General features: G+C 37.3%; 1 protein-coding gene across 2 annotated transcripts; it reads right to left on the bottom strand.

Annotated features, from left to right (window-relative positions):
- Positions 1-1485: 1485 nt before the first annotated feature.
- LOC117988901 (glucocorticoid-induced transcript 1 protein-like) lies at positions 1486-14304 on the bottom strand. Of its 2 annotated transcripts, XM_034976181.2 has the most exons (8): positions 13564-14304; positions 12484-12611; positions 11493-11640; positions 9499-9638; positions 8630-8729; positions 6463-6519; positions 4616-4719; positions 1486-4151 (listed from the first exon to the last, which is right to left on the bottom strand). In XM_034976181.2, exons 1-8 carry the CDS (start codon positions 13775-13777, stop codon positions 3999-4001), a joined length of 1044 nt encoding a protein of 347 aa, XP_034832072.1. In that variant the 5' UTR covers positions 13778-14304; the 3' UTR covers positions 1486-3998. The 2 variants fall into 2 exon arrangements, with proteins under 2 accessions (XP_034832072.1, XP_034832073.1); XM_034976182.2 differs by lacking the exon at positions 6463-6519.
- Positions 14305-15152: the final 848 nt, after the last annotated feature.

Raw genomic sequence — 15152 nt, 5'->3', positions numbered from 1 at the left:
AGTCCAAAAGGTAGATATTAGAACACCTGCCCATCACAAGCCAGTGCAAACCTTCCCTCACCTTACACATATAAATCACTCCGCAGCCGGCAGCACCTTCGGTAACACTTCACAACTCATGGCCACTTTCTACTTTGTGCTGACCTACGCAGAGATACGACACGCTCGCGTATCAGTGCCGAAAGTTGTCAAGTTAAGACCTTTATTCACTTACATATCACATTCATTTGTTAAATAATATAATCGATACACGTTATTATATAAAATTATAATACACATATACTTAGATATCAGTAACTTGAAATTTACAATCACACTGTTTACATTTGAAATTCGGCATATTATATCATAAGTGTGGCTCCTAATGAAAATTTTGATTTGAGCAATGACAAGATTTAAAATACTCTATATTCCAAAGGTGAGCCGTCCAAAAAATATATATTCGCCGTCAAAATTTACAAAACTTTAAAAAATAATAGAACAGATCTAACTATGTTATCAACGTTCTACATTATCAGTCTCGATGATAGAAATGCGTTTTGGCCAAAATGAGAGATCCAATTGGCATGGTCCATACTTTCCTATCCAATGATATAAAACGACTACCGTGTCTATCCGTCGTACCCAGAACAGTACAGATACCTGACCTACGCATTTCTCAAAAAAATGTAAACAACACCTGTATATATACTCTTAATATACAATCAAAAACATTCATTTATTACATATAGTGTGTTAATATTCTTATATGAGGTGGCATAAGTTCACATTTCTAATACCAGGCTTGAAGGAAACTGGCGCGCATGCTCGAGTATATATAATATTTTTATATTTAGAATATAATCATTGTCAAGATACCTGTACTAAAGCATGAGTAAAGATTTAAAAAATCAGTCTATCTTCCACAATTTCTTGTCAAATCCCATAATTTAAAGCTATCTTCATTTGAAAAACAGCGTATTTCGAGCCCACCGCTTTCATCATATTTATCTCCGATTACCAGGCCCATAAGAATTTTGGTCCAAGTTTATCACCAAATATAAAAAAAATATCAGTTCACCACTCGGAAATTTAATAATTTGATTATAGAAACAAACATTTAATACTTGAGGCTATTATTTTTTTATTACATTAATATGTATAAGTATGAGTTTATGTACAAAAAAATATTTTGAGATCAAAATTGTAATCCAGTCATTCTGCATCTAATAGTTTTAATACATTCTAGTAGTTTTAATCGGCCAAATCCTTCCTTTAACAGAAACAAACATAGTAATTAAAAAGAAATCAAACAAAACTGTCAGCAGTTAACTAAACTTGGGTAGCGACTTTGGTTTATCTGAATAAGTATGAAAAGCAACAGCTACTACCTACCTTCAATATCATCGTACTTCGACATAATCGCGTTGCATGCACGGACTGCCGCGGCCGTCTCCATTATTTTAAATTCGTGATATCTCCTAAGATATTATTCTAAATGTTTTTTCACTTTATTGCAATTTTCGAGGGATCTCTAATTTTAAAATTGAAAATTAAATATAGCCTATGTCACTCAGAAATAATAAAGCTTCCTATTGGTGAAAGAATTTTCAAAATCGGTTCAGTAGTTCCAGAGATTGCCCCCTACAAACAAACTTAACGACATTACCTCTTTATAATATTAGTATAGAAGTATAGATATCAGTGTTATTGATCTTGATCATAATTCCAAGTTAAATTAATGTAGTAGTAGTGTGTTTGTTCGAAAATTGAAAAATCACTTTCTCTACAAAATCGCCCGTGAAAGAAACTGAAGAAAAAAAATTCAAATACAAATGATTTTAAAGTAGCGGTTATGTCCATCTCTAGTTAGTGACCCACGACCAGGGTCTGATAATGAAACAGGACAGTAGCCATAAGAACTCGGCCCTATACAACGTAGGTACGCCAAAGTACTCGTTGGGTTTGTTTCGATAAGTAGTTGGTAGATAGCCTAAGCTGTGACACACATTGTGATCATGACTGATGTTGGAGCAGGAAGGTGGTAGGTAACAGTATGACAGGTTTATCATATAGACGCATACATATCCCATGTCAGCAATGGTTAAAATTTTTAATTCAGACTCGCTCCTGTATCTTTAGGTATAATATTTATCTCAGTCATTGTTAATGCGTTAATTTATTTGAAGAGCCTGGTATACAGTGGCCGGAGAGGTCACGACCTTCAGAAATGATAAATTCAATGCAGAGAGACCTTGCCAGCCAATTAGAGGTTTAAAAAAACTTTGGTGCTAGGTAGGAGCCCGGTTAAAACTGGGTTTAAGGGCACGGCGCGTTACTATTCTACAGCTATTTCACATTCACACAAACATAAGAACTTTTTGTTTCAACTCTTTAACTGTACATTCTCATTACATATTTAAATTATGAAATGTGGTATATTGAAATGTTCCATATCTATTACAAAAGTGGATGGATTTAATCTGTAAAATTGTCCAATCTGTGTGTAATGTCCTTTCTAAACGTTACTTTGAACAATGGTTCGGGGGTGATGCGTGATGATTACGGGTCAAATGTGACCAACCGCAATGTCTGGTGACTTTATTACAATAGGAGTATTTGACATTTTCACAGGAAAGGAAAGACAGCGCTGCGGTCGCGCTGCCTCCGCGCGGCAAATTTGAAGACCTTAGGGCTACCTAGCGTCAAATGTAATAAAATTTGACACCTGCCAGTGACGTTGAAGCCTCGACGTTTTATAAGAAGTTCCCTAACTGTCAAGAACTGTGCCCACAGTTTGCATGTCTGTGGAAAAATAGATTTGGCAGAACGGGCGGTCAAAGTGAACCAGGCCCAGGTGGTGAACTTTGAACGCTATATTATATTGTCCGTTCATCGTAACTTGACGCGTGAGTAATATGTTGGCACCATTGCTTTGTTTCTTTATTCCTTAGAACTTAGGGTTTATTATTGTGTGATTAGCAATGGAGCCAACATATTACTCACGCGTCAAGTTACGATGAACGGACAATACTTCTATGGATCGTTTATTCATTCAATGACACCGAACAGTACGACACATGTTTTGCAGACGTCTTTTTGGCTACGTTGTTACGAGCTATTTCGCGGTGACGATATAGCGGCTGTACGAAACAAGTATTAACTTGCTGACGACGCACCACACGACTGACACCACATCTTTCTCTCAGAAGAGGATAAATCCGATATTTTTTGCATCTCCTCTCCAGCAGGATTGAAAGAAGTTGCAGGCCACAATATTATGTAAAGCGTGCGAACACAGAGTAAGGATATGATATTACACACAGGTTCGACGAAGACGTCTAGACGGAGCAAACGTGCGGTAAGTGCGGCACGCGGGAGCAACTCGAACTGGCCTACGTATAGTAAGGGTCCTATGTTGAAGGGTCGTCGTTATTTACCACGAGATTAAAGGCTTTCTCTCTATATTGTGGTGCTAACCTGAAGACAAGAAGCCGCAACTGCCGTGTGGTGCTACTGGTGCAAAAACGTATGAACGTAACGCGTGTGCAGTGTCGTGTTGTGTACCGTGACCGCAAATCGTGCTATGCGGTGGCCGCTTAGGCGCCATCTCCATCGACGAGAGAATCGCAACGAGTCTGGCTTACTATCGTCGGATAATCTCCACGACGGTACAATGATTCCGCCAGCGCAGCGTGTCGTCGCGTGACGTGAGCGCAACGCCTCGTTGCGACTCTCAACTGTGGCGTAACGAAGCAGTAACAGGACAAGTCCGTCTAGTCATTCGTCGTATCACCGCGATAGTATCGCCCTGTGGAGATTGTATCGAATTTGGTGGCACGGTATGGTTATCGCTGCGATTCTTTCGTCCATGGAGATGATGCCTTAAGACAAACGGGCGGGTTCAACTTTTATGAGGAGAAATTAGTGGGATGGATTCAACACCTGAAACACTGCAGAAAAACGTCAAATACCCTATTGCGTCGCCGGGTGACATTGGCCCCCCGACGCGCGGCGCGTCAGTGCGGCTCGGCGTGCGGCGAGCGAGCGGGCGACGCGGGCTGCAGCGGCTGGAAGGCGGAGCCGAGCGACGGCCGCAGCGTGAACGCGGGCACGGTGGGCTTCATCGCCATCGGCTCCATGTACGCGCCCTCGCCCGCCTTCAGGTTCACCTGTTCACAACAAACAGTTTTATTATTTACTAGATGGTTGTCACAACTTCATCTGTGTGGTCCACAGGATTTTTAAACAAAACTTGTGGCATTTCATGCAATAAAAAGTAGCCTTCACTTTCCAGGATGCAAGCTATCTTTGTTGTCCTACTAAGTAAATGATGCCCGCAACTTAGTCCACTTTTATAACAAACTTAGGTTTTTAAAAATCCCATCTTCAGGATGCATACTATCTCTGTATCTTTCACTATCACTACATCAACTCCGTAGTGTCAGCGAGCAAGGCAATCCACTGAGGCTACGGAGTTAGCGTATGTCCATAGCAGTCCACATATAAAGAATACTAATCGCATGAGGCGAGGCGGTGCAAATCGGATGCCGGGTGACTCTAATGAGACCTGCGATGGAATAATAAAATATTTGGGCATCATCTAGCACTAAGTTACTTATCAAACACTGCTTACCTTCTCACAACCATCTGGAGGTTCACGCGCTAGGAATCGATTTATCTGTGGCGAAGTGCCGAGTTTCGAGCCGTCGAGATCGGGTGACGAGCATACGCTGCCGCCTGTAAAACCAAATAACAGATTAAAGCATGATACCAGCACCAATAATTGTACTATTATGACAGAACAAAATTCTTCTAACAAGCAAAAAAATTCTAACTATAAAAATGCTCCATATTTTATTCTTTTGTTTGAAATTTTTTCCAGAATAACTTGATAAAATAAAGTTTCTATTGTATAAATAAACCAAAGATAAACAATTTAGTTATATTGCTAGATTCATCTTTTTGAAAAAAAGTGACAAAATGTTCCAATCGGTTTCTGATATAATATGAATAGCCCAATAAGTCGTACTGTTTAATAATGATTCCAATTCCATGTATTCAAAAAACAACTCTCTACTCAATTGTATAATATAAGCTACGGGACATCAAAATCACATGCTTGGATTTTTCTGTTGGTGCATATTGCTTAAATTGCAACAAGATGCAAGGGATCTAGATTCTAGGTGGACGAGCACACTGCGGTATTTCGCTCAAGTCTTTGTGGAATGTATGCATGCATGTTTAAAATACGAACTCATGGCATTTTTCTTTGTTACTCGTAATTATTCATGATATTCATGTGACATGAATAAAAGTGCAACTTTCATAAGCACAGATGAAATGAGTGAGTGAAACCAACTATTTGGTTGTATTAGTAACCATTTATCTTAGGGGGGGGAGAAGTCATTTTTTACGCATTATAACACAATGAAGTCACTTAATCTGTACTTGTTATAAAAAAAGTTTCGAGCATGAGTTACAAATTGCAATGTTGTAATTTTAGTGATGAAGATTTATTCCATTAAGTTTTATGCCCAAGACACAGGAGCATCTCACACTTAAGTGTGCTGAAATCAAATATGGATTTTATCTTAATCAAATGGGCTAGCCCCCATTTTTTAACCCTAACCTTTGTGGGTGAGATAGTCACGTTATTGTTAGGGAATCTGAGTATAAGTTAAAATATCAAACATGATAATATTATCAGCATTGAGGTAAATCTGTAATTTTATATGATCGGCCGAACTATGATTTGACATCTCAATTCTCAATCTCCATAGGTACTAATTTGGTTGATTTATTAATATCATCACATTGCGTCGCATATAGGTCACATATATTTAAAAGAATTCAGAGGCTCAGAACAAGTTAGAAACCAATAAATAAATAACCTAATTATGTAATATTATGAAATAGAAATAGATTTTTATCTCTTTGAATTTGTTTTTGCGAAAGAGGAGGAAATTCTGTGTTCATAAATGTAAGTATTACAATGTTAAAATTGACTAAGCAACAGAAAAACAATTTTTATTATATGTCAGCGTTTATGAATACTACTAGCGCTATCCATCATCAACTCTCAATGCCCCACCTATAGAACTGCCTAGCGTGAGATGATCAATGTGTTTAAATAGAACCGCCCATATATGTAGGACGCGACATGTCGCGATAGCAATCGGAATGAGGACGCCCCGCACAGCCCCCGCGTTAGCCCGGAGCGGGTGAGCGCGGCTGTGCGGGGCCCTCCGCCTCATACCCCGATGGCCATCTCGACCTTTCGTGGACTATACATTTGACACATTATCGTCGATTCAAGATCAAACCGAGTTCACTTTGCTTGCGTAGTTAGAAATTCAAACGGAAAAGCCCTCATTCTTTAAGTGTTGGTAGAACTATTGGTCCTGTGTAGTTGGCATAAAGCTTAACAATGTTTATTGTACAGCAGTGTGCCTAAGTCTAAAGCGTAGGTGAATTAGAGACCTGTCGCTAGTAGCTCAGCCGAGCCCGCGCTGGAGAGAGATCCTCGGGATGGTGGATCTATGCCCACAATTTATTTCATTTATATTATTTACTTTCATCATAGGTAACTAACTGATTAACATAATTAAGTTTAAATCAAATTATTTTGATTAATACTTTATATTTGAAATAAAAGCAATAATAATTTTATTATACTATTAAAACAACATTATGATCAGAAGTTAGAGGAAATACCACAAATATTTACAGTACGCGGCCGAATGTAATGAACATCGGCCTTTAGAATGACATTTCGGCTTTGTAGAGCGTTGCCTCTGTCACTCATACCTATATGACGTTTTGTCGGTCTTAACGACAGAGAGAATGCTCTACAAATTTGCTATCTCCTTCTAAAGGTCGATGTACATTACTTTCGGCCGCGCACTGTACGACATTGTCAAAACAAAACCAATCAAGTGCAAGTTGGACTCGCCCACGAAGGGTTCCATACCATCGTACAGGTTTATGTACTTTTTTTTTAAATTTACATGGAAGCCAATTTGAAATTTTTATTATTTGTTGTTGCAGCGGAATTAGCTCTGAAAATTTCAACACTACCTATGTTCATGAGATACAGTCCGCTGACAGACATACGGACGGACAGTGGAGTCTTAGTAATACCGTTAAATAACTATAAAAATATGTTAAATCATATTGGTAGTTTTAATGGTAAAAATTTAATAACAGTAACCATCCCTGGTTGTAATAATCAATAATCACATTGCAATTACGGGGTTGGTATTGATGCTAATTGCGTTATATACAGGTACTAACTATAAACGAAACAATCCATTTCATGTACCAACATTCCATTTCAATGTACCAACCGGATTAGCATCAATATCACAATATATAGGTAGAAATTGGCTAATTTTGTGGTATAAAATCTTTACCATACTAATATTATAAATGCAAAAGTGTCTGTCTGTCTGCTAGCTTTTCACGGCCCATTACTAATATTATAAATAGAATAGAATAGAATGTTTTTTTTATTCATGTAAACTTTTTAAAAGTGCTTATGAATAGTCAGGTAGTTTTAATGTACCACTGGTTCGTAATTTACAAATGCAAAAGTGTCTGTCTGTCTGCTAGCTTTTCACGGCCCATCCATTCAACCGATTTGATGAAATTTGGTACAGAGATAGCTTGCATCCCGGAGAAGGACAGGCTACTTTTAATCCCGGAAAATCAAAGATTTCCCACAGGATTTTTAGAAACCGTAATCCACGCGGACGAAGTCGCGGGCATCATCTAGTCTAAAATAACAGGTCATTTATTGCTATTCCTTTCATAATCGTGCAGAGAAGGATAGCACTATAGCAGAATTTTAATTAAACAATATGTTTTGACATTAGCTAATGTTGAATCGTAAAATAATGATACCATATTCAAGATGATAGTGGTGTATGTGGTTCAGTTGTGTCATGTGAATGAGTCAATGAACCAGTCCCTGCTTCTCTATTTTAAATTGAGCTCTCATAAGCAGAGTAAAAAGGAAGCATTATAAAACTAGTAAATAATTACTAAAATAAAATAAGTACCTAAAGGTAGGTAAAATTGGAATAATAGTGTTTTATAAAATGGGTTTTAGGATATTATGATTCACGTAAATATATATTTTATTGAGTAATTAGGTGGTCTTAGATGTTCTCAAACAATTTACAGGTTTTTTTTTATAATTTTTATACCATTAATTCTATCGAACCATCGACACAATGTTAGACACCTTTCTAAAGTAACCCGTGGCTGCTGTACCAACTCAGTTGGTGATTATTTTTGCTCCCTGCACTTTTTTTTCATAAAAATCTAGCAGCACTGGAAACATCACAAAATGTTGTTTGATTAAAAATTCGCCTATAGACATAGACCTATCAATTTAGATTAGATTTAGAGATTGTGTACAACAGAATTAGCCTCATTAGTTAAGATTTAAACCAAAAATGGGGCAGATTCTCTTGTACACAATCTCTAAACTAAATTAAATTAAGAGGTCTAAATCTAGAGCTACCCTTTTCCGCAAGCAACATTATGAAAGGGATAGCAATAGATTTAGACGTGCCATTTTAGTTTAGTTTAGAGATTGTGTACAACGGAACTAGCCACAGTATGTGCAAAGTAAATAACATACCTGAGGAGTGAGCCGTGTGGCACAGGTCATGTGGGGTTTGTGTGTTGACTGAACGCCTGAGAAGCTCGGCGAGCGGCGCGCGGTGGCCTTCTGGCGTCACCTGGAAAAGAACATAATTTATAAAATGTAAGAACGGTTACGCACTCCTCCGATCCGAATCCGTGAAAATACGGATACAAAAAACTTGCCGAGTTTTTTATCAAGTATTTTAAAGAAATAATTGATTTGTTTTGTTTTTAAGTTATTGTGCAATTGTGGGTTACAGTATACTAGGCTACAATAGCCGAAGCGAACGTAAAATAGAAGGAATAACAATTCACAAGTAAGTACTCTGCTTGAGCGAGACAGACTGAAGGGACCACGCTAGTTGCATATCTGTAGGTATATATCTGTGTTGTAGAGCCAACGAGACACTGCATTGTTGATTTGATGTTTCGTTGTCATATGTCAAAGTAATGTGTGTGAGAGGGCACACAAGATTTTGTATGTAACTGACAGATGTCAAAAACGCAACCTCTCATTGGCTCTATTATAATTTAAAATTTATTTTGCATCCTTTTTTAGCAATACCTATTATAAAGAAAGATGCAGATACTCTAAATTTAGTTTATATAATTAAGATTTATGTCAAATGAAAATCATTTACTGATATTACTAAGACAGGAATTATTCCATAATTCCTGGAATTAATGGAATGGTGTTTCCAAGAACTAAATTTTAATTTTTTTTGTAAGTAAAATAAAATTACACATTATTTTGTTCACATGTTTGCATTTTCACATAGATAAAGATAAGGGTTAGGTGGATTTACAAGTTATTATTTTGTTTCCAGAAGTTGCAGTCAAGATAAATTAGATTGTTCAGATTACCTTATCTCGTAGCCGGTCTACTTGTGGTGTTTGTGTGCCGCTGGCTGGGTACAGGACAAGTCTTTCTATTTCTTGGTTGAGACCTTCAACTGATGAGCGTGCTGCCCTCAGGGGAACGCCGCCAGTGCCAAAACGGGACCCTGCAGAAATAATACGTCAAATCCATTACTTTTTAGGGTTCCATACCTCAAAAGAAATAAAGGAACCCTTATAGGATGACTTTGTTTTCTGTCTGTCTGTCTATTTGTCCTGCTGGTCAATATAGAAAACCTATAAAGTACTTCCCGTTGACCTAGAAGCATGAAATTTGACAGGTCTTATAGCACAAGTAAAGGAAAAAATCCGAAAATCATGAATTTGTGACATGCGTTTAAATTTTCAAAGCAAGATAACTATACCAAGTGGGGGTATCATATGAAAGGGCTTGTACATTCGATAACAGATTTTTATTTATTTTTATGCATAATAGTTTTTGATTTATCGTGGAAAACGTCGAAAAAATACTCGAGTACGGAACCCCCGTTGCGCGAGTTTGACTTGCATTTGGCCGATTTTAGGTTAAAAGTATTAAGGTGACGCAGGACGCTCGACCGAAATTGGCAGCGCACGTGGGTAACATGTTTGCTTTTCACTTGACATTGTATGAGAAAGTTGAGAGGCACGATGATTTTCACCGAAATCAAGCGCGCGATAAGGGTTTAGGAAAAGTATTTTTGAGAAAAAACTGCTGAATTTATGTTTGCAAAGTAAAGTTATTTCAACTAATGAATAAATAAACTACGTCTAATGATAAATTGTTTTAGAATTTTCATATCCCTAATCTTATTTATTTACGCCCAAAGTTGTCATTAATTTAGTGTTAAAATAGGAATCTTTTGAGCCTCGTAACTTTTTAATCAATATTTTTTTCAATGTTTTATATATCAATAAACCTAGATAATGACGAGATAAATCGATATAATTCTTAGTTTTGTGCGTACAATATCGAATATTGTTGTATTTTCCCTCCTACGTTTGTATGAAGAAAGCACCGAACTGAGTCCCCTTAAAAACTACATTTCTCCTCACAACTTTAGAAGATAAATTCTGCACACAAATAACTTTGGGTAATCTATAACTACAACAACTACACAAATAACCGCCACCATGTAAATTAATAATTACATTATCTTGTACGATGGTAATTGGTATGGAACCCTGTGAGCCTATTTTGTAAAACCTGCATCAATCATTATTACAATCTCAATTGTTCTGATTGGCTGAATTTGTGCAATTCTTGTTGCAACATTGCATTGTAGCCAAAAGTGAGTGAGCGTCACCCAATTAGAGGCGATTGCGATCGTGACATTCTAGCTATCATTCTCCCGCAATCGCGTAGCTCTCAGAACAAGGACTATTAGAAGTAGCCCTTTCGTGACACTTACTGTTTGAGCGAGATAGCTAAATGCATTTAAGCTCTTATTAGAACGTGACAAAATAATGATTATGTTTTGTCCTTATCACCGTGGTCACTTTTTTTTGTTTGCCAAAATGTATTTGTACGTGAGTATTTGGCAAACAACGTGAACTGTAGAAGGAATGACATTTCACAAGTAAGAAAATCTGCTTGAGCGAGAGGGACTGAGGGGGCCACGCTAGTTGCAAATCTGGACATATCTGTGGCGTAGCTGGAGTCCGACTCGCACTTGACAGTGTTTTTTCATTTATTACTATGTCAATGATGTCATCAACCCACTGTTTTCCCTCCTTTTGCCTGTCAGGCCCATTTTGTTACTAGGTAAGTCCACTGGTTGTCTTTGCATATAGCAAGGTAGCCTGTCCTGCCCTAGTCCTGCTCATTTCCATTTTTGTCCCAGATACATTATTTTTATTACTATTACTTTTCTGTTGTTATGTACTATAAAATGCCATAAACTGGATGTTTCTATCTTGTCTGTATAAAATGTTAGCTATTTAGGGTTAAGAAGCAGTATAATTATTCAATAAACACTCACAGAAGCCTGGGCTCATAGAATGTGAAGAGTAATCTCCCGATGCGGATGGTTTGTGTGGTCTTTGGAGGCGGCTTCTAAGGAAACGGTCTAGTTTGTCGTCTTCAGAGCCCCTAGATGACCGGCCAGAAATTCCACCTCCATCATCAGTCTTAAATATAAATAAAATTGATTTATGTAATGTTGATAGTCTAGTGGTAAAATATTGTTGGTGCAGGGTTCAATGCAGATCACACACCTCTAACTTTTCGGAATAATGTGCATTGTAAGCAATTAAATATCACTTGCTTTAATGATGAAAGAAAACATTGTGAGTTTCCTCACAATGTTTTCTGCCAATCCTCACTGAGCCACTACAGATTATGTCCTGGGGCCATTATAGATTATGGCCTGATCCCTTCTCAATGTGAAAGGAGACCACAATCAGTAGAGATAACCCATCGCCAATGGGTTGATTATGGTGATGATTATGATACAGTATGCGGCAAAAAATATTGAACATTGACCTTTAGAAAGAGATAGTGGTTTCAAAGAGCGTTTTCTCTCTATGAAGCCGAAATCTCATTCTAAAGGTCCATTTACAATATTTCTTGTATATATATTATTTATGGCTACTGTAGATATGTATATTTGCCAGAATAGACCATTGTACAATGCACAATCATAACAAACCTACCTCAAAAGGTAAAACGGAACCCTCATTTTGTTGTCTGTCTGTCTGTCTGTCAAGAAACCTACTGACCTAGAATCATGACATTTGTCAGGTAGGTACTTCGAAAATTGAAAATACTAATTATTAGTTCATGCCCACAATTTAAATTTTTTTGTGTATGTTTTCAGATTTTTCCATGAATGTCTGCTGTAAGACTTACCTACCTGCCAATTTTCATTATTCTAGACAGACAACTGACAGACTGACAGTCTGACAGACAAGAAAGTGATCCTATATGGGTTCCGTTTTTCCTTTTGAGGTACAGAACCCTAAAAACCTTACTTGTGTGGACTTATCAACTTGTAACTGCCCTGCATGAAGATAGTAGTCCCTGGGCCATTGTCCTTTATGATAAAGAGTGTCTAGAGAAGCTGTGCGTCTGATAACATTGGAGCTGAAACGCCCTTTCCCTGTAAGACAGAATTTAATTTATTTATTTTAATTTATAGACTAGCGATTGGCTGCAATCAGACCGGCTGGCAAGTGATGATGCATCCTAAGATGGAGCACACTTGCCTATAAGATGCTTATTCACTCTTGACTTAATGTAACACATATGAAAATTGTAGAGGAAAACTGATGCTGGAAGGAAATAAACTTTTGCAAGTTCTTTTGAATACTCTTGTTATTCTTCAGTCTTAACAAATAGAACATTTAACAAAATTATGAAACAATCTCAATGACAGTTAAAAAAATATATATATTACTATACCAATGCCTACAACTTTGGCTGTGCGGATTTCAGTTTTTGGGAAATATTGCAAGACCTCTTTGATTTTTCCAGGATCAAGCTATCTTTATATCAAACTTCATCAAAATCGGTTAAAATGATAGGCTGTGAAAAGGTAACAGACAGACATACATTTGCATTTATAATATTAGTACTACATGATGTCCATGGGCATCATCTAGACACTGACATCAGTGTGATTTTAGTTTTTTAAATATCCCCAAGGGAACTCTTTAATTTTCAAAGCTCAAATGTAACCTATATCCATTTCCGAGATGCAAGCCATTTCTGTACCAAATAGATGATGCCTGTGACTATTTCCAAGTGAATTAAGGTCATAAATCTCATGGGACCTCCTTGATTTTCGAAGTAGTCAATATTGGTCCCCGGGTAGCAAGCTATCTCTGTACCAAATGTCATTAAAATTGGCCATGAAAATCTAGCAGACAGACAGACATACTTTTGCATTTATAATATTAGTATAGATAATATGGATGGCTTGTAAATAGTATAGCATTTGTCTCCTGTTATACTTATTATTTCTTGCTTTAAATCATATGAAATGAATCACTGCAAGAGAAAAGCTAAAGAAAGTAAGAGCATCAAGTATAAACAAAGACTGTAAACAATACCTTTGTAGTTGACAGCTCCTGGACTCCTCTGTCCAGAGAGCGCGTGATCGGGCGATATCCGGCGCCACACGTTCGTAGGTGACAGCGTTGGACTATTCGCGGCATTCTTCTTTAGTCCGCCGCCTTTCATGACTGACGACACCGGCAGGGTCGCCCTCATAGGACCTTGCTTCCCCACAGGGCAATCCGACTGTTTCCGAACACGACCCGACATTTTCAACTCCCACACGTTACTATCACTTAAAAAAACAACCCTTGCACCAGCTATAAACACATAAGCTAACCCGCGATGTCCAACAAAATAAAATAAACCGCCGACGCCGCACGGTTCCTTTGTAGAAGGAATTTGTTAGGCCATAAAAAAGACTGCGCTACGTACGTATACGTAAGATTAGACTATACAAAACTGGCAACGGCGAGTCCGTGAAACTACAAGTAAACATAAATCGGTTGCACTGGATCTTCATCTATCAAGTAGTGGATAAAACAGAATTTAAAACAAGTCACATTTTTTTCTGCACTATAATGGATGAATGAATAAAACTGACAGATGACATGGGAGATCGCGCCATTCTTTTCTGTTTGAAAATGACCTGTTGATGAAAAATCACTTTCTGTTGTAATAACTAAAATTAAAAGCAAGAAGAAAACTGTGCATTAGTGATCAAAACGAAACAAATTATTTCTACTCGTCGGCATTGCAATTGATTGCAATTAACAGCTGATTACTCCGCCATGACAGATTATCTGTGGTTCTGATGAGAAAATTGTCTCTGGTCCACTCACTGCTCCAGATTCCTGTTTTTTAAAACATTACCACCCACAGACGAACAAGCCCAAGCCTAAGTTAAAAGGTGCAAATATATAGTGTGACCATTCGGCGCCATTTATGAAAATTTTATCGAACGTTGCCCTGAAACTTCCTCATTAAAATGTTTTTATAGAGTAACAATAAAATTAATGTCAGCAACTGTTGAAACATGGTTGAAACCTTTTAAACTATGTTTCAATGTTTCATTTTGACTATCAGTATCAGAGGAATTTGAAGTAGCGCACCCCGACTACTTGGATAAATGTTTCTACCATTGTGTGTTATAGACTTTGAAACCACCCAACCGATGTGCCCTACATTGGTATACCTAATTATAAAGGCAACAATGCGAAGATGGTTTTAGAGTTTCTTATTTATTTAGCGTAGTAGTTCACACTAGGTATCAGCTCGTTTTATTATACTCAAGAAGTAGGAATGTTAAGCCAAAGTTATAAGTGAATTATTACTAGGGAGGTAGGAGGTCCTTTAGGTTACTTTGTAAGTTGTTACATTATCGATGTATGTGCATGTACCTACCTAAGTGTGAAACTTTTAGAATATTATGAGTTCGAAACAATTTGATAGTTAAGGTAGGTATATTATAAATACAATTTTACTATTATTACAATATAAGCTTTTCCGGTGTTTTAAATAATTAAAAAAATATATCAACATCAATACTGTTTTGGTCGCAATTGTGGTTGCAGTACACGGTGTTACCACATGAACGAAAGTAGCGCCCTCATTTATTTTCCACTCTTTTCGGTCGATCTGTATT

This window comes from Maniola hyperantus, chromosome 15 (assembly GCF_902806685.2).
Source record: "Maniola hyperantus chromosome 15, iAphHyp1.2, whole genome shotgun sequence".
NCBI classification, from domain to species: domain Eukaryota; kingdom Metazoa; phylum Arthropoda; class Insecta; order Lepidoptera; family Nymphalidae; genus Maniola; species Maniola hyperantus.
The sequence above is the reverse complement of the archived record's forward strand: the minus strand, read 5'-3'. Positions and strand labels throughout refer to the sequence as shown.

Coding starts and splice junctions, on each gene's coding strand:
- LOC117988901 (XM_034976181.2), bottom strand. CDS start 13,777: ATGTCGGGTCGTGTTCGGAAACAGTCGGATTGCCCTGTGGGGAAGCAA. Junction 9,639..11,492: donor TTCTATGAGCCCAGGCTTCT/GTGAGTGTTTAT, acceptor TTATTTCTGCAG/GGTCCCGTTTTGGCACTGGC. Junction 8,730..9,498: donor TAGACCGGCTACGAGATAAG/GTAATCTGAACA, acceptor GTTCTTTTCCAG/GTGACGCCAGAAGGCCACCG.